General features: G+C 58.4%; 2 protein-coding genes across 3 annotated transcripts; both read left to right on the forward strand.

Annotated features, from left to right (window-relative positions):
- The first annotated feature begins 6 nt into the window (after positions 1 to 6).
- On the forward strand, positions 7 to 7,160 carry Spns1 (sphingolipid transporter 1 (putative)). Its single transcript, XM_010623508.2, has 13 exons — positions 7 to 85; positions 234 to 525; positions 616 to 681; positions 2,776 to 2,912; positions 3,958 to 4,109; positions 4,187 to 4,253; positions 4,931 to 5,076; positions 5,254 to 5,409; positions 5,599 to 5,788; positions 6,053 to 6,118; positions 6,208 to 6,306; positions 6,484 to 6,655; positions 6,852 to 7,160. Exons 2-13 carry the CDS (start codon positions 285 to 287, stop codon positions 6,944 to 6,946), a joined length of 1,587 nt encoding a protein of 528 aa, XP_010621810.1. The 5' UTR covers positions 7 to 85; positions 234 to 284; the 3' UTR covers positions 6,947 to 7,160.
- A 317-nt stretch (positions 7,161 to 7,477) lies between these two features.
- Lat (linker for activation of T cells) lies at positions 7,478 to 12,701 on the forward strand. 2 transcript variants are annotated; one of them, XM_033758712.1, is made up of 12 exons: positions 7,478 to 7,863; positions 8,066 to 8,093; positions 8,193 to 8,227; positions 8,441 to 8,504; positions 8,648 to 8,712; positions 8,803 to 8,832; positions 8,922 to 8,994; positions 9,062 to 9,162; positions 11,168 to 11,230; positions 11,322 to 11,384; positions 11,463 to 11,563; positions 11,682 to 12,701. In XM_033758712.1, exons 1-11 carry the CDS (start codon positions 7,758 to 7,760, stop codon positions 11,555 to 11,557), a joined length of 723 nt encoding a protein of 240 aa, XP_033614603.1. In that variant the 5' UTR covers positions 7,478 to 7,757; the 3' UTR covers positions 11,558 to 11,563; positions 11,682 to 12,701. The 2 variants fall into 2 exon arrangements, with proteins under 2 accessions (XP_033614603.1, XP_010621808.1); XM_010623506.2 differs by having other exon boundaries at positions 11,463 to 12,701.
- Positions 12,702 to 18,911: the final 6,210 nt, after the last annotated feature.

Here is an 18,911-nt window from a genome sequence, read left to right on the forward strand (position 1 = left end):
AGGGGAGGCCTCCGCGTGGGAGGGGCCGGGCGTCTGCGACCAGCTCCTCTGCAGACGTCATCTGGGTCACACAGCCCCGCGCTCGGTGTGTCTGCCGGCTCGGGAGGGAATGCCCAGCCCAGACCCCTTTTCAGCCGATCTCCGCGTTGGGGCAAGGTCCTCCGCGGCTGTGGGGACACTTCCCTTCCCGGGGATCCCCCCATTCCCTCTTCTCCAGCCCCTTTCCTTCGCAGGTGGAATCGTCTCCGGGACCGGAGCGCGGGCCGGTTTGCCCCCCCGGGACCATGGCCGGGTCCGACACCGCGCCCTTTCTCAGCCAGGCGGATGACCCAGATGATGGGCCGGTGTCTGGGACCCCGGGCTTGCCAGGGCCCTTGGGAAACCCAAAGTCGGGGGAGCCCGAGGTCCCGGACCGGGAGGGGCTGCAGCGCATCACGGGTTTGTCTGCGGGCCGTTCCACTCTCATCGTGGCCGTGCTGTGCTACATCAACCTCCTGAACTACATGGACCGCTTCACTGTGGCAGGTAGGCGCTGGCTGCCGGTAGGCAGGGAAGAGACCGAGGTTCCGAGATGGGGCAGCTTCGCCGGGCTCACCCCGAGTGTTCCCCGTGCAGGCGTCCTTCCAGACATCGAGCAGTTTTTCAGCATCGGAGACAGTAGCTCTGGCCTCATCCAGACCGGTGAGTGAAGGCCCATCTTGCTCACACAGCAGCTTGCACTCTTACTGCCTCACTGGGGCCAGAGCTGACCCGTCTGGGGCTCATTCGAGAGAGCTTAGTGGTCACAGCTGGGGGGCCTAATGGCCTTGATTTTGCTCTGGGACTGACTGGTCCCAGTTAGGATCTCACATTTAAAGTGTGTGTGTGGGGGGGGGGGCATAGGGCCAGGGATTTAGCTCAGCAGTTCTGCCACCTGCTTCAAAAGTGCAGGGTCCTGAGTTCGATCTCCGGTACCAAAAATAAATAAAAAATAAAGTGTGCTGGGGGGCATGACTGTAACCCAGCTCTGGGGAGACTGAGGTAGGAGGATTGAGAGTTGGAGGGCAGCCTGGGCTGCATGACAACACCTTGTCTCAGAACAGAACAAAATGAGGGAGTCAGTTTAAGGAGGGGTTGAGACAGTCCTGACTTTAAATCTCACACAGTGCTTCCCCCGGACTGTGATAGGAGGCGGGGCACGCAGCCTCTCTAACCCTCTCGTTCCTTGTCTGTGGTGACACAGACCAGCTCTGACAATGAGAGAAACTGTGCCTAACCAGTGCCCAGCGCAGTTTGGCGCGTGATAGGCAGCCAGTAGGTGATGGCTGGGAGAGGATATCTGTAGTGGGGAAGGGTGAGTTTTATTTGAGAACTTTGGGCCTCTGGGAGAGGCAAAACCAGAGCCAAGTCTTTTCTTTCCTTTCCTCCTTCATTGCTTAAATGTTTCTGAGCACCTACTGTGTGCCAGGCCCTGGAGGGAGTGGTGATAATGTTTGGCAAGATGTCACTGTCATTGTTCATCTTTTTGTGTGTGTGTGTGGTGCTGGAGATCCAAACCCAGTGTCTCACACATGCTAGGCTAGTACTGTACTTCTGTCTGTTTGTTTTGAGACAGACCTCCCTAAGTAGCCCAGGCTGGCGAACTCACAGTGATCCTCTTGCCTGAGTTTCCTGAGTGCTAGGATTATAGGCGTGCGCCATCACCCTGGCCTAGTACTGTACTTTTGAACTGTCTCCTTCCCCAAGTCTAAGATGGGCCATTATCATTTATCTTCAAATCCTCCTATCAGCTGGGGAATAGGTGTTACTATTCCTATTCTGTAGAGGAAGTAGATAGTGTTATCTACATTTTTAAAGAAAGTGAGGCTTGGAGAAGGGTTAAGCTTTGCCCAGGGTCACACAACTTGTTAGAGGCAAACTAGGAATTTGAAACCAGATCTCACAGGGTGCCTCCCCACTTGAGGCCAAGGAGGAACTGGCAGTATTTGTCTGGTGAGATGAAAACAGGGTCATAGGTCAAGGTTGCAAACCTCTGAAGAGCTGTTGCGTGAGAGGAGAAGCAGCACTTTCTAGACGGCTCCGTTTATTCCCTTTTCACTCAACATGTATTGATGGAGTGCGTCTCTTGTGCTAGTGGTGTGCTAAGAGAGAGAATCAGCCATGGCCAGTACAGGCACGGCCTTGGCTTCATGGAGCCAAAGTGCTGTGCGCTTGAGAGGGCTCAGTTAAAGTGAGACAACTGCCAGGGTTGGTAGCTCAGGCTTGTACCCAGCGCTCCGGGGGCTGAGGCAGGACGATCGCCAAGAGTTCCAGGCCAGCCTGGGCTACATAGCAAGACCCTGTCTCAAAAAAAAAAAACAAAAAAACAAAACAAAACAAAAAAAAAACCCACTTAAAATAAAACAAACAAACAAAAAAAACTAGTGAGGAACAGGATAAGGTGTTCCAGGCCAGCCTGAACTAGACAGCAAATTCAAGGCAAGTCTGGACTATGTGGCAAAACCATCTGAAAAACAATAAAAAAAAAAAAAAAAGATAACTTTCCATAAGGGTGAGTGATGTGTAAAAGAAAACAGTGAATGCACTAGACAGGGCCGGGACGTGTGGTGGTCTGGGGGTGTCTGAGCTGCAGCCAGGAGCTAGCTCAGAGGAGGAGCTGAGGGGTGGGGTGTGGGAGGTGTGAAGTCGGTGAGGCAGGGAGGATCACCTTGTGCTTCCGCTCTTCCTGCAGCTGCACCCACAGGGTGGGAGTGGGCAGCGGGGCTGCAGCGGGGCTGACTCTCTGCTTCCCCCCAGTGTTCATCTCCAGTTACATGGTGTTGGCACCTGTGTTTGGCTACCTGGGTGACAGGTACAATCGGAAGTATCTCATGTGCGGGGGCATTGCCTTCTGGTCCCTGGTGACACTGGGGTCATCCTTCATCCCCAGAGAGGTGAGGCCCTGAGCTGGCTCCTGCTTCTGGCCGCTCCCCATTCCCCGTCAGTCTTTGCTGCTGCTCCTTGGAGTCATTTCAGACTGGGCCGGGGGGACTTCTGCAGTTTCCTTGGTCCACGCCATTTGACACCCTTTCCTTGCCTGAGTGAATCTGCCCACTCCATGCTCTCCCCTTTTCTTCCAGAACTTTCTGCTGTCTTGTCTCTCTCCCTCTCCCCCTGACACTGACTCCTCTTCTCCGTATCTAAATACTCACACGTCTCTTCCATAGCAAAACTCCCCCCGGACCGCCCTCTCCCCTTCTCCCCTTCCCAAAAGGCCCCTTGAGCTTCCCAGCACCTGTGGGGGTGAAGGTACCTGCCTGCACCTCCTCGGCTTCCGACTTGAGCGCAGCCAGCTGACTTCTGCCCCACTCCAGTGGCCCTGCCGTTGCCAAAGTCAGTAGCGACATCCTCCTGCTGTTCTCACTAGATCTCTCAGGAGCCCTCAGCCCACTTCTTCCTTCCTGAAACCCTCTTCTGCTGCCACACTCTTCTGGCTTCCCTCCTGCCTCCCTGGCTGCTGCCTCTGCCCCTTCGAAATCTCCTCCTTCACTCGGCCCCGGCTCTGTCCTCAGCTCAGGCCCTGTGTGGTCATTATGCCCTGTCCTTAGCTGCAGGTGTCTTTGGTAGACACATACTCCCCCTGCCCCAAGAGTACTTTTCACCACTGAGGTAGCGGGTGGGAGGGTCACGGTAGAAACTCCGATTTATTTATTTTGTGCCTGCTGGGGACCTTGTACCGTGAAGTCCCCACACTGCTGTGTGAACAAGTTGTTGTTATTCCCCTTTTGCAGATGAGGAAACTGAGGCTCAGAGAGGTTAAGTAACTTTCTCAAAGTCACAGCTAGTAAGTGGTGGAGCCAGGATTCCAGCCAGGTCTGTCTGATTCTAAACCCAGGCCTCTCCTGCTTCCCCTGCTGCCTCCCTGGCACTGGCTGGAGAGGTCGCCTGGGAGGTTGGCTCCAAGGTGGGGTGCCACCTCCCCCGTGTCTCCTTCCATAGCGTTTCTGGCTGCTCCTCCTGACCCGGGGCCTAGTGGGGGTCGGGGAGGCCAGTTACTCCACCATCGCGCCCACCCTCATTGCCGACCTCTTCGTGGCTGACCAGCGGAGCCAGATGCTCAGTGTGTTCTACTTCGCCATCCCGGTGGGCAGGTGAGCTGCGAAGGCCCGGCGGGAGGCGGGAGGCCGGAGGCTGGGGGCCTTGACTGGTGGCTTGGTTGTGCCCTCAGTGGCCTGGGCTACATTGCAGGCTCCAAAGTGAAGGATGTGGCTGGCGACTGGCACTGGGCTCTGAGGGTAAGTCGGTGCAGACTGCGCGGAGGCTGGTGACCATCCCGGTCTTCTACTTCCTGACCTTGGGTCGCCTTTTTGCGGCAGTGCTGACTGCCAGGCCGCAGGAAGTCGTGTTCTAGACAGAGCTCTTGTCACAAGTGTCAGGAGCCTCTGTAAACTGTGAGCCCCCGCAGGAACTGTATTGGCTTTCCAGCCGGAAATTCCCAGGGTGGTCTCCAGGCAAAGCTGAGCCAGGGTGCCCCCAGGTCCCCAGGGTTTGATGGTTCTCTGCCCAGCTTTTCTTTCCTCTGCGTTGACTTCATTTTTCAAGTGTGTGAGCTCCAGATGATTCTCTTTGAATTGAGCAACTCCAGCACCTTGAATCCTTGAGCAATAGTCACAGGATTGCACCTGATTAGAAGAATGTGGGTTACAGGTCGGGGTGGTTGACAGTCCCTTTTTTGGCCAAGTCTGACGTGCTGTTTGGTCCATGTGGATTGACAGAAATAGGGGAAGTGGTTTCCCAAAAGAAAAATCAGGATCCTGTTGGCAAAGGGGAAGTTAGACTTGCGGGAGCAGTGGCAAGCCCTGCTTCCCAGATCGAAGCAGGGAGGGCTCCTCTCCTCTACGCCCTCACGCCCCCAGCCCCCATGGTTGCATGTCCTTGTCCCTGCCTGCCCTGAAGCCCATTTCTCCTCCAGGTGACACCAGGCCTGGGGGTGGTGGCTGTTCTGCTGCTGTTCCTGGTGGTGCGCGAGCCGCCCAGGGGCGCTGTGGAGCGGCACTTGGATTCTCCGCCCCTGAGCCCCACCTCGTGGTGGGCAGATCTGAGGGCTCTGGCAAGAAAGTGAGTTGGATCCCTTCCTGCCTGCCAGACCCGGAGCCAGCAGTTTGACCACCCTGTTCCCTTGTGGCCGCTGCCTGGAGTGCAGGGCCAGAGCCTGGGTCAGCCTGGCAGCTTCCACACCCAGTGCCTTTCCTCCTGTGCTCCATGGGTCTGACTTTCTGATCCCACTGTCTGTAGCCCCAGTTTCGTCCTGTCTTCCCTTGGCTTCACTGCTGTGGCCTTTGTCACCGGCTCGCTGGCCCTCTGGGCCCCCGCATTCCTGCTGCGCTCCCGAGTGGTCCTGGGGGAGACGCCCCCCTGCCTCCCCGGAGACTCCTGCTCATCCTCGGACAGGTACTGGTGGGGCCGGGTGGCGCGGCTGGTGGCCTGCAGGTGGCAGGGGGGAGAGGGTGTGGGGCAAGGCCAGTATAGCTCCTGAGATACCTGAGGGGGTGATGTGGGGCCGGGACCCTGTGGCTGGGAGAGGCCTGGCCAGGGACCGTGTGGGCCAAGGGCCAAGCCCGGTGTCTCCCCTGTCCACAGCCTCATTTTTGGGCTCATCACCTGCCTGACTGGGGTCCTGGGTGTGGGCCTGGGTGTAGAGGTCAGCCGCCGCCTGCGCCGCTCCAACCCCCGGGCCGATCCGCTGGTGTGTGCCACTGGCCTCCTGGGCTCTGCTCCCTTCCTTTTCCTGGCCCTCACCTGCGCCCGCGGCAGCATTGTGGCCACCTATGTGAGTAGCAGCAGAGTAGGGGCTTTCCAGGGCTAGGATGGGGGAACTGTCGCTGGGCAGGCCTGGGGTTGCGGTGGTCCGAGGCAGCATGCCTGGTTTTAAGTCACAGCTGTGCCCTTCCCCGGTTTTGTCGTCTGTGGGACCGGTGGTAGCACCTGTCCCTTAGGGTGTAGAGAGGTGGGCCCCCGTGGCCGGTGAGCTGGCCTGTAGTAGACTGTGGCCGTGTTTGCCCTTGCTGTGCTGCCCCTTCCTCCTGCCCCTTAGATCTTCATCTTCGTGGGAGAGACCCTGCTGTCCATGAACTGGGCCATTGTGGCTGACATCCTGCTGGTGAGTAGCTGGAGCCTAAGGAGCTCAGGGAGTGGGGCAGGAGGCGGCTGGTCTTCCTGGCCCGGCCCTTGAGCGCCTGTCCTCCCCAGTACGTGGTCATCCCCACGCGCCGCTCCACCGCCGAGGCCTTCCAGATTGTGCTGTCTCACCTGCTGGGTGATGCGGGGAGCCCCTACCTCATCGGCCTGGTGAGCACTGCCCCTCGCTGGGACAGAGTGGGGTCTGGGGCCCTGTCCTCCATGGGCCTCTCACAGTTGGTCTTCTCCCTTGGGGCTGTGGGCCTCACCCTGGCAGTCCAGGCTGCCTTCCCTTCCCATGTGTAGGCCCCTCCCGGGCCACTCTGACTCCTGGCTCTGCTCCTGCAGATCTCAGACCGCCTGCGCCGGAGGTGGCCCCCGTCCTTCCTGTCTGAGTTCCGGGCCCTGCAGTTCTCTCTCATGCTCTGTGCCTTCATTGGGGCACTGGGTGGCGCTGCCTTTCTGGGCACTGCCATGTTCATTGAGGGTGATCGCCGGCGGGCTCAGCTCCACGTGCAGGGTCAGTGGGCCGCGCCGCGTCCCCTTATCCACATGTCTGTTTCTGTCCTTCATCCGGCTGCCCGGCCTGGGCATTCCCCGTTCCTGCTCTCCCCTCTTGGCTTCCCATCTGCCTCTTCCCAAGTGCTGTCCGTCTGTGTCCTCATTCTGGTGGCCCTTGTGGCCGCCCCGTCAGCCCTGCTCTGACTCTCCCACAGGTCTGCTTCCCGAGGCAGGACCCGCAGATGACCGCATCGTGGTGCCCCAGCGAGGCCGCTCCACCAGGGTCCCCGTGTCCAGCGTGCTCATCTGAGGCCGCCGCTCACTGCCTCTGGCCATGGGCCTCCTGGGAGGTGCCCAGACGAAACCCCTGGCCGGCCTGGCTTCTAGGAGTGAGCCCTGGGCTGTGTGCTGGCTCCCAGACTACGTGGATGGCTGGGACGCTGGGGCCTGGGAGGGGCGCCCCTCCGCTAGGGCAGCCCTGGGCTGGTGCTATTTGTAACAATAAAGTTTGTAGCCTGACCGTGCCTGCTTGCATCTTTCTCTGGGCCGTAGCGGCCTCTGCCCCTGCTGTAGGGAACTCCCCATCTCCAGCCTCAGGGCCCCTGTCTTCGGGTGAGTGACCCGAGAGGGAGTGCTGCTGCCCTCCCCTGAGCTGGCCCAGTGTGACCATGAATCACACTGTGAGCACCCGGCTGTGGCAGGAGCCTTCCTTGAGCTGCCCCTGGCTGGCGGGACTCTCACCTTCCCTCTGGACCTGCCGTGGGACCCTCTAGGGAGCTGGGGTGCCTCGGGCCTTCCCACTTCCCAAGGGGTGGGGGTGGGCAGGGGCAGTACAGCTGGCTGAGGAGTCTGATGATTTCCTGAGCTCACCACAGCTTCCTGCCGCAGAGGGGAGGCGGGCGAGCTGGGGTAGGGACCTCTGTCACAGGGACCTGGTGGAGGGAGGCTGGGGTGCAGGCTGCACAGCTGGTGGTAGATGCCCCAGGTCCTGGCCTCACCACTCCGGCCCAGGGTCTCCCAGAGCCAGTCTGACCCCCTCACCAGCCAGGGCTGGGGTCCGGGAGCCCCAGGAGGGCACAGCCTCGGCGTTGCTAGTGGGCCTGCCCTGGGCTGTCCTGCAGATGGAGGGGAGCAGCCTGGTCCTCACAGAGCCCCTGGGACTCCTGCTGCTGCCTCTTGTAGCCATGCTGCTGATGGCCCTGTGCGTGCGCTGCCGTGAGCTGCCAGGTAAGTGGGAACAGCCGGGTGCCTGCCGGGTGCTGGGCACACAGGGCCCCTCCGGCTCCCCTGCTGGGGCCCCCTCCACACTGTCCCGACCGCGACTGCAGGGCCTGACGCTCAACTCCTCTAGCCATGGCCCTGCCTCGCGGGTGGCCAGGGCCAGCTGCAGCAGAGGGTGGGCAGGTGAATGACTGCCCTCTCTCCGCAGACTCCTGTGGTGGTGCTGGCGAGGATCGGTGAGTGTGCCCCGTAAGCCCTGCAGGTCTTCCCTCTCCTGAGGCGGGCTGGGCCAGCCCTGAGGGGCCCATACCCAAGCTGTGTCTCTCCCTCCACAGTTTGCACACAGAGAGCATCCTGTTCAAGCCGCCCCGTGAGTGCAGAGGGTCTCCTGCCCAAGTTGGGGCCCCTGGGTGTTGGCTTGTGCCTTTGCATGGCCCCCCTCCAGGGCTGCCTGTGTGGCCTTGACTGGAGCTGGGGTTGAGGGGTGGGAGCCCCAGGCCTGGCCAGGGTGGGCTCCGAGGGTGAGTATGCCCCTGGAGGCCTTAGGTCTGGAGTTACTCTTCAAGGTTGGTTCTGTCCTCAGAAGCACTGGCCCCCTGGCCCATCCCCTACCCACTCCCAAGCCAGACGGACCTGCTGCACATCCCGTGAGTAGGGACCTCCACGGTCACGGCCTCAGCCGCCCCTCTGCACCCTCCCCTTCTGGGTGGGGGCTTCTTCCCCTGTGGCAACGCCTCGTGCCCCCAGGGCTCCCTCCCCAGAGTGACCCCTGACCTTCGGCTCCACACAGGCGCTCTCCACAGCCCCTCGGGGGTGCCCACCAGATGCCATCTTCCCGGCAGGACTCAGATGGGGGTAAGGGCGGAGGTGGACTCAGGGCTGGGGCTGGGCAGAAGAGGGCAAAGCCTGCGCTGACTCAGCCTCCCCCTTGCTCTCTCTCTGAAGCCAACAGCGTGGCGAGCTACGAGAACCAAGGTGTGTGGGGGCTGCCGTGCCAGGCGGGGGGGTCCAGGCTGGGGTCCGGGCTGGGCCCCGGGCCAGGCTGAGCCCTGTGTCTCTCCCAGAGCCGGCCTGCGAGGATGCAGACGAAGATGAGGATGAGGAAGACTACCCGAACGACGGCTACGGGGGCTACGTGTGAGTGGCCGGTGGGGGGTGGGGCCAGGGGCCAGCACCCCCCGCTCACCCTCGCCTCTCCCCCCAGGGAGGTGCTACCCGATGGCGCCCCAGCCCCCAGCAGCGGCGTTGACCCGGTGGAGGCTCCTGTACCCAGCAAGTCTGGCCTCCGGGACAGGGCCGTCTCTGGTGAGTTGGCTCCGCTATTCCTCCCGCATGTGCCTCCAGCCCCTCTCTTCCCTCCTATTTCTCTGACAATTGCACCTCTTCCGTTTCCTCCTTTCTGCTCTGATCTTCTGATTTTCTTAATTTTTCTCCCCCATTTCCTATCTGTCTTCCTTTTTATCTGTCATCTGGGAGGGCTCCTTGACTTATTCTTCAACCTTTCTATTGGGATTTTGTTTTTCCCGCCCAAAAGCTCTTTCTTGGTCTGTAAATGTTCTCTTTGGTTTTGTTATTGTTGTTATTGTGGTTGTGTTTTGAGACAGGGTCTCGATATGTAGTTTAGGCTGGCTTTGAACTTGCTGTGTAGCCCAGGCTGGCCTTGAAGTCACAGTGATCCTCCTGCCTCAGCCTCTTGAGTGTTGGGATTACAAATGTGCATCGTCACCATACCTGGCTTTCTGCATGTTCTTTTTATTTAGCTTCCTGTTCTTGTTTCATGGGGTAAAGTCATTTTGTCAATGTGTGATTAGAGGTGGTTTTTGTTTTTTCTTCCTGGAAGTTTTCTTTTGCTTCCTGCATGGTCTTAGTTCTCTTTTTCTTTCTTTCTTTCTTTCTTTCTGTACTGGGAATCAAACTTGGGTTCTTGAGCTTGCAAGGCAGGTAGCAGAACCACTGAGCTAAATCCCCAGCCCTGGTCTTCGTTTTCTTTTTGCTTTTCTCTCTCTGGTTTGATCTCATCTCCTTGGTATTCCTCAGTATCTGATCTTCAGTTTTCTGCCTCTCTCCTCTCTCTAGACATTGAATATCCCTTATCTGAAACAATTGGGGCCAGAAGTATTTCAAATTTTGGAAATTTTGAATACCCATAATGAATTATCATACGGATGGGACCCAAGTCTAACCCCAAATTCATTTATGCTTCACATAAATATTCACACGTAGCCTCGAGGTAACTTTGATGGTGTGGAGTTTCCCATTGGCAGCAGCATATTGGCACCGAAGAGGTTTCTGGGAGTCTCTCAGCCTGTCCAGATGTGCCCTTCCTGTCCCTTCCACGCCCTGGCTCCATCTGCCTCCCAGATTCCCCAGTTGCCTCTTTCCCACGCCAGGCTGCCCGGGTGCATCCATTACTCATCATTCGCAGCCTGTCTGCCGGGGATTGAGTTGTCGAGGCACTGGCTTCCTCCTGGAGCCTGCCCGTCCTGTCCAGAGTTCACGTGCCTGACTTGCTGCAGCTCCCGACCTCGGTGCTCTGTGCCCACTCCTCTCACTCCGTAGTCCTACCCTTGTATGGCAGTATTTGTTTGTGTATTGTCTTACTTATTCTTCTTGGGAAATTCTTCCTATGTTGCCTACTCCGGCTGTGAACCCTGGGGTGCAAGCAGCCTTCCTGCGCAGCCCCTTAGGTAGCTGGGACTCCAGGCGTGTGTCAGTGTCCAGCCCAGCTCAGGACTGCTTACTTAACACGTGTCGGCGCTGGCTGCGTGGCAGGCCCTGTTTTGTTATCCACTGCTTTATAATCCGCACAACAGCGTTGCAAAGTGAGTGCGGTTCCTAGCCATTGTGCAGATGAGAAAACAGGCACAGAGGGTAGGTGACGTGTCTGAGGTCACAGGTACTCAGTGCTTGTCTGGCTCCAGAGTCCACATCGCCCAGGTCTTCGTGGAGAAACAGTGACACTGGTGCTGATGCCATGCAGACCAGAAGGCGTGTGGGCCATGGCGGTCAGAGCGGAGGCCGGGCAGGACCTTGGGAAGGGTGTCCAGCCGGGCTGGGCATGTCGCTTCTCCCCCATGTGTGCCGCCAAGCCCTGCAGGGCTGAGCAGGGGCCTCCCGCTTTCTGGCCCTCTAGCTGTGCCTGGTAGGGAGCCTGTGCAGTCTACCTCTGGCCCTTGTCCTCCCAGCCATTGAGAGTCTCAGGGTTTCTGCCCCAAGGGCCTGGGGTCTGAGGTGGGGGACCTGTGGGGACCGGCGGGTGCGGGCTCTGGCGCTGGTGCTGGGCTGGGCTGAGCCCCATGCTCCCCTACAGTGGAGTTCCGGGAAGATTACGTGAACGTCCCCGAGAGTGAGGAGAGTGCCGAAGCATCCCTGGGTGAGTGGCGGGGCCGGGCCCCTGCGTCCTGCTGCCCCTGGCCGTGGCCTGGCCCGTCCGCATGGCCGTTCCTCTCTGACCTGTTTCCCAGACGGGAGCCGGGAGTACGTGAACGTTTCCCAGGAGCTGCAGCCGGCGGCCGGGGCCGTACCCGGTGAGTATGGGGTGGGGAGCCCAGGGGACCCACTGGTACAACAGCTACAGGCCGGCAGCCAACCTCTGCTCCCCACAGCCGCCCTGAGCACCCAGGAGGACGAGGACGAGGACGAGGACGAGGGCGAGGATGGGGACGCCCCGGATTATGAGAACCTGCAGGAACTGAGTTGAGTGCCGGTGAGTGGCGGCCTCAAGGACTGTCCCGGCCACCCCGTCCTCGCAGGCCCACCCTTCTGGCTCTGGGTGCCTGCAGGTCCCTGCCGATCTCCTGTCTCCTCCCCGTGTTGTGTTTCAGCCGAGGCCGCTGTCCCGGAACCAGCCTGGCTGGGATTGAGCTGGGCAGCTGGAAAAGCCCCAGGGCCCAGTGGGCACCCTGCCTGGGTGGTAGTCGAGAGCAGCCTGAGAACCCTCCCCTAACTTATTGTCACTCTGGGGTCCAGTCTGTGTCCCCAGTACCCTGCACCTTCTGACGCAGCCTGAGAACGAACTTCCCCGGCCCCAGCCTCCTCTTCAGAATGGAATAAAGGCCTCTGTGGTCCGCAGAGCTCTCGTGCCAGCTTGGGCCTGTGAGCCTGGCTATGTCCAGTGAGTGTGTGTGTGTGTATGAGAGTATGTTCTGAAGAGTGTGTTGTGAGTGTATATGTATGAGTGTGTGTGACCCTCATGCTCCCCGAGGTCTTGGCCAAGTGCTGTGTGACAGCACACGGTGGCTAGGACGCTGCCTCACCCAGGCCTGATGTGGCCACGGGGGCGGTGTCAGCAAGACCCCGCCCCCGCCCCCAGCCTCGTCCTTCCTCAGAGGAAAGGGCTGGCCTTTCGTGCTCCTCACTCCTGTGGTTCTCAGGAAGACAGAACTCACAGATGGCCTGAGCGAGCCAGGAATGCCTGTGGCCCCAGGCTGCTGTGGAGGCGGATGCCCGAGGACCCCAGTGTGGTCCAGGTTGGGCCCAGCCCTCTCTGTAGCACGGCGTAGAGCCCAGGGTGGTCTGCAGCTCTCTGGACTGTGAAATGCTCTCCCTACTTCCCCGGTACATGCTCTCCTGGCCTGACTGGCCCTGCACGTCAGGCAAGGCCACCACTGGACCTGGGCTCTGGCAGCCTGGGCTGTGAGGTATGACTGGGGGATCTGGGCAGGAAGTGCTGCAGAGGAGAAGCCTTTGTCCATGACTGTCACACAGCTGGAGGGGTCACCTCTCGGCCACTTGGGAATGAAGCCCCTGGGCTGGAGAGAGTGGCCGGAGCCAGGCAGAGCCAGCTTCCTGACTCCAGGCTCCAACCCCTGAGCAAGGACTCCACCCCTGGCTTCCTGGTCACCTGGGCCAATAAATTACAGTTCTGTGCAGCTTGGTGGCCTGGAGTTTCTTGCACTGGGACCAAAGCTGTGATTCTCTGTAGCCCTGCTGCATCTGCGCCATTCTCACTAAATCACCCGGTGTGCTGAGGTCATTAGAGCCCATCGCACTGGGGAAGAAGTGGCCCAGTGAGGGGTAGTACCCTGAGTGTCCCTCTCTGAGGTGTTCAGGAGCAGAACTGCTTGGATTTCTGTTTTTTGTTTGTTTGTTTGTTTTTTCTTGGTACGGGGAATTGAACTCGGAACCTTGTGCTTGCTAGGAAGGCGCAGTGCCCCTGAGCTAAATCCAGGCCCTTATATGTTTTATTTTTTAAGACAGTGTCTCGCTAGATTGCCCATGCTGGCCTCAAACTCACGACCCTGGGCTCAGCCTCTGGAGTGTTGGCTTGAAGCTGTGGCCAGCATGGGAAGTCTGGTGTGGGCTTCATCTTGAGGCAGGTGCGGCTCAGACATGAAGTCCCCCATGGTCCCATCCACTGCGCACACGGCCTGGAGGTGCTTTACAGTCTTCCTAGTGGCTGCCCGTAAGGCGGGTCAGATTCTCCTCGGTGGCATCGGTCAGTGGTCAGTGTTTTGGACGTGGAGCACTTCAGGGTAGAGCCTGGGATTAGGGATGCTCAGCCTGGATCTGTCATCTGGGACACACACAGCTAGCAGTGCCAAGGAGGTGTAGGAGTGAGGAATGGTACTGCAGGGTGGCAGGATCCTCTGCTGGTAGGACTGGAATGGGAGGAGCTCGGAGAGGCCTCTATGAAATGTGCAGGGAGGAACTGGGTGCCGCACTCACCTGGCCTGTGTGAGGCTCTGGATTCCATCCTCAGCACTGAAAAAGAATAGCGGGGTGTGATGCCGCTTGCCTATGATCCCAGCCCTCAGGAGGCTGAGGCAGGAAGATTGCAGTGAGTTCCAGGCCAGCCTGGGCTACATAGTGAGACCTTGTCTCAAAAAGACAAGAAAAGCCAGGTGTGATGGTGCACACCTATAATCCCTGCGCTGTGGGAGGCTGAGATGACTGAGGGGAGGTTGAGACCAGGCTGCACAATTTAGCAACTCAGAAATAAAGGAAGGACTGGGTCCAGTCCTCGATACTGCCTCTAAATACATTCATAAATAAATGTTTCTGAAAGTGCAGTGGCAAGAGGGAGCTATACGAATGTTTATTTTCTTTAAATGTTTCTTTAAAATGTTTATTACTTATTTTGGTTTTTTTCTCTCTATGTAGTCCAGGCTGCCCTTGAATTTATGGTAATCCTCCCGAGTGCTGAGATCACGGGTGTACACCACTATGCCACATTTTTTTTTTTTTCTATTTGAGACAAGATCTTACCGTGTAACCCAGGCTGGCCTCAAATTTGCAATGATATGCCTGCTTCAGGCTCCTCAGTGCTGGGATTACAGGTGTGTGCACCATGCCCAGCTCTTTAATTTTAGGTCTGAGTGATTTCAAAATAACTGAGATCAAGGCCCTGGGAGGGAATGGGTAGGGACAAAAGATGTGGTATAGGCTACTTTCGCAAAGAGTGAGCAATAGGCCAAAGTCACTGGTTGCTTTCTGCCAGCCAGGTGGCTGAAATGTCTGGCACATGCAAAGATCCTGAGGTGACTGAAGACCTTGCAGATGTTGCATGTTGTGAGACTGCAGGAGGTACAGAGGTGAGAATGGGCAGAGATGGGGCTGAGCGGGCGTGGAAACTACCCTGGGGCCCATGGGCAGTCCCTGGAGGCTTCAGAGCCAAGCATGATGGGGTCAGTTGGTGTTTTAGCAGACAGCTCTTGTGTGGTTGGTGGGAGGATCAGTGAGGAGGACTGGGAGCTCACCAGGAGGCTGTTGGAGTGCACATCCGGGACCACAGGGGTGGCCCGGCTGTGGGCTGGGAATCACAGGGACAGCTTGGGAGGGGGTGTCCCGGTGCTGGAGAAAGAGGGGAGGGAGGAGAGACAGGAGGAGGGGACAATTCTCTGGGGCTGCTGGGAAGACACTGGGACATCCAGCTGCTTCTCAGAGCCAGTGGCTTGGAGACGTGGGTGCTCCCAATGTAGCCAGCAGACGTCCCGGAGCCGTTTGTGTGGGAGGAGGGTCCCAGAGGGTGGTGTGGGGGGTGAGGGGGCAGGAAGGCAGCCGGAGGGCACCTGCAGGGCACCGGGCCTTGCCACTGCTGCTCCCGCCTTGATGTGTCCCGCTGGCCTGGCCTCCCTGGGCTGCCCTCCTGCCCTGGCCTTGCTCTGGCAGAGGAGCATAGCTTTTAGTCCCAACTCTGCCACTGGACTTCTTTGGGGCTCTGGGACCTGAGAGGGTTGGACTGAACCTGTAAAAGGTTCTCACCCAGAGGGCGGCGCGATCACACTTCCGGCACAGGCCTTTTTCTGCGGCCCGACTTCAGGACCTCCCCGTGTGCGTGGAGGTGGTTCAGGGCCCGGGCCATACTCTTGTAGGTTCCCCCATTCACGGGGACCAGAAGCCCCAGCACCCCCGAGGAAAGCCCCGGAGCTACTCTCTTTGGGCCGGCTTGAGACACGTGGCTCCCCTGAGCCAGTCACTGGCCGGGAGGACATTGCTCTGAAACTGGATGTCATGGTGCATGGCTGTAATTCTAGCACTCTGGGAGGCTGAGACAGGAGAGTTTCATGCCCAAGCCCCACGTAGGCAATTTAGCAACTTGAAGAGAACCTGTCCCAAAAGAGGGTGGAGGTGTGGGGATCCGTCCCCTGGGTTCCATCCCCAGTACTGGAAAAGAAGAAAAGAAAATTTCGGGGCTATTCCAGAAGCGGGCAGGGCTGCTGAGGTGCATTTATTCTACATTTACTGTGTGTCGTACTCACCGCGCCTTCTTGGGAAATTAGGCTCACTTTGGGGTGGGGGGAGGGAGGGCGAGTACGGATTTGAAGCTGGTGCCAAGGAAGAGATGGAGGGCGGCTTCTGCGTGGGGCGGGTCTCCTAGGACTCTCAAGAAGGAGGCTGGTGCTCTGCCTCTGCTGGGACAGCTCGGCAGGGAGGTCCGGGCAGGAGGGGCCCCAGCCCTGGAGAAGGGCCCGGGAGAGGGGAGAGGGAGGTCCTGCATCGGCCACTCAGCCCCTCTCCGGCTCGGCTCACACAGGCACCGCGGGAGTCGCTCCACCAGGGCGGCCTCCTCAGCGCCTACCCGAGCCCACGACTCTCCGTCCTGTGCTCTTCTCAAGCTGCCCCTGCACAGACGGGGAAACTGAGGCTCAGCGAACACGGGGCCGCACTCGGCTGTCCCTGGGGTGGCCCGGGACCTGCTGCCATCGGTCCTCCACTTCCGGCCTCCCAGCTCCTCTTTCAGTCCCTCAGCACCCACACACCCACGTCCCCTCGCCCTCTTCCCTCTGTGCTTTCAGTTTGGCCTCCCTGCCTCCGCCTGTCTCTTCCGTCTCTGTGCCTCAGGGTCGTCCTCATTTCCGACTCTTGTCTCTGACCCTGGTCTGTTTTTGTTTGTCGTATTGGTGACCAAACCCAGGGTCTTCGTGCCTGAACTCCATTCCAATTGGTCTTTTTTTTTTTTTTTGAGACAGGGTCTCACTATGTAGTTGAGACTGACCTGGAACTCACTATGTCGCCCAGGCTGGTGTCAAACTCCCAGCGATCCTCCTGCCTCAGCCGCCGGAGTGCTGGGGTTGCAGGCGTGCGCCACCACACCTGGCCCAACTGGCCTTTTCGATTTTGTTTTGAGACAGATCTCCCTAAGTTGCCAGGTTGGGTTAGAACCTTCAATCCTCCTGCCTCAGCCCCCTCAGCAGCGTGGGTGACAGGTGTGTGCTGTCACACCAGCTTCTTGTCCTGTTTTTCTCTCTTCTTTGTCCTTTTTTCTGCATCCCAATGCTCGCTCTTTGCTCAGGAGCCCTGTCCCTGTCTGTCCCTGTTCCGTCTCTCTGTTCCTGTCCCAGTCTCTGTCGCAACTGCCGTCTTTCCCTTGTCCCCACCCTGTCTCTGATCTCTCGCTGTCCTCTCCCTGCCCCTCCCTCCCCACATCCTGAGTTGTCTTTGGGGAACCGGAAATTTGGGGGATCACAGAGATACCGGGAGGCTCAGCTGCTGTGCCCTAGATAGCGGAGTGGAGGTGCGGGGGAGGGTGGGGCCTGAGGTCTGGGGTCTCCGCCTCCTGCCCACTGGGGCACGGAGGTGAGGGTCCCAGTCGCTGGCCGCAGCTGCTCTGTTCTCGAGAGGGTGCTGGGGAGTGCGGTGGGTTCGGGGTGCAGCGCCCCACAGTGAGGATGAGTGGTGATGGGGCACAGAGATGCAAGGACGGGTGGCAGGATTTTAGCCAGTTGTAGTGGCACAAACCTGTAACCCCAACACTCAAGAGGCTGAGGCAGGAGGATCACAAATTCAAGGCCAGCCTGGGTTGCACAGTGCTATTACAGGCGGCTAAGCTGGGAGTTACTGTACAGTCAGAGAGAAGAGGGACTGAACCCTCCAGGGAGTCCACATGAAAATAAAGACGGCAGAATTGTGCTGGAGGCATCAGAGGCCAAAACAGTGCCTGGGGTTAGACTGTACCGAGTCTCACCACAGCGAGGGACAGGCACCAGCTCCTCCCCGAATGCCTCTGCTCTTTCCACATTAGAAGTTACAGGCTAGCTGAAGTTCACAGTACCCACCATCAGCCCTCCCCAGGTGTCTGCATTCCTGTTGGATCAGCATAGCTAAGCAATCTTATTTTCAAATTGTTTATTTTTGGTGTTTTCAAACAGGGCCTTGCTAGTAGTTCAGGCCGTCCTTGGACTCAGGGTGAGTCTCCTGCCTCAGCCTCCTGAGTACTGGGAGTCCAGTTGTGCCACCACGCCTGGCAGCGATGTTTTTGGTTGATGGCAGTCCGAGCCACTCTATACCCATGTGTGACTTTGCTGTATAAGTTACTCCCAACACAGGGCCTCGGTGGCTGCCTGTCTGCTGTTTGGTCTGTGGAATTTGGTTTGGGAGCTCGGACTGGGAGGGTAAGGTGCAGGATCACCAGGCAGACTCCAGGGAGTTTTCTGGAATGCTTCCGCTTTATTTAGGAAATGCACAGGCTTGTATAGTTTACGTGTGGACAATCATGGGAGAGGAACATGGGAAGAGCATTTGGTTTACATGGCACTTTCTTACAGGTTATGCAGATCCATACATTAGTGGAGAACATTGGGTGGTATCTTACTGGCCAGACATATGGTGGGGTGTTTTTCCTTGGGTGAGGTGAAGGAGTCACGGACTAGGGGTGGAGGTGTAGCCTGTTAGACCCAACCTCTACGCACTTAAGCGAGTTAGCTCAGCCTCGGAGAGGTCTCCGAGTTTGCTCAGAAGGCAGGAGTGCGGTGCACCTGGCCCAGCCAGGCTTGAACTTCTCCCACACTCCCGGAAGTCCAGGAGCCTTTCTTCTTTGCCCCTAACTCCTCCTTTGGGTCATAACTCCATTCCTGGGCACTTAGACCTGGAACTCAGCACGTTTGACATTTGCCGTGGGGAGTTAGGACTTTCCTCTATCAGTGAGCCTCTACCTCAAAACAAGATCACTAACAACAAACAAAAGGAAGCCGTTTGAAGAGAGCTAGAAGGGACTTGAGCACAGGTCTTTGGTGCGGGCCCAGAAGGCCAAGTTGTGTTATGTTGTGATATTCATTTGGAGGAAGGGCCAGAGTGGGGCTGCAGTATCTCGGGAGCTGGGACCTTAGAGCCCTGGGGGCAGCTGAGCAGGATCCCAGGGGAGGAGGCCGCAGGATCCAGGAGCTGGGCACAGCCACTGCTGCACACACACAGATGTCCAGCCCTAAGTCACCTGCACCCTGGCCTTGGCCATGCCCAGAAGTGAGGCCCAGCCTCTGCTGTCCCCATTTGGGTTTCTCCACTTAAGGCCGGACTGGGCACTGCGGGAAGCTCCTTCCCTGATGCCCACCCTTGCCTGACGCCAGCTCTGCCTGCCTTGCTTGGAGCCCCTGCCTGCTTGGGCTGCTGGAATCAGTGGCTTTTAATTCAGGGACTCAGCAGATGTGGGATTTCGGTTGACGCAGCCCTTCTGTGGGACAAAACAGTTTGCTGTTATCATTGATTATTATTATTATATTTTTTGTGGGGGAGAAAGGGTCTCTGTGAAGTTCAGGCTGGCCTTGAACTAGGTAGCACTGGCTGGCCTCAAACTCAAGGTGATCCTCCTGCCTCAGCCTCCTGGGTGCTGGGATCAG

Source organism: Fukomys damarensis, unplaced genomic scaffold (assembly GCF_012274545.1).
Source record: "Fukomys damarensis isolate Sample0158 unplaced genomic scaffold, DMR_v1.0_HiC HiC_scaffold_34, whole genome shotgun sequence".
Classification (NCBI taxonomy): Eukaryota; Metazoa; Chordata; class Mammalia; order Rodentia; family Bathyergidae; genus Fukomys; species Fukomys damarensis.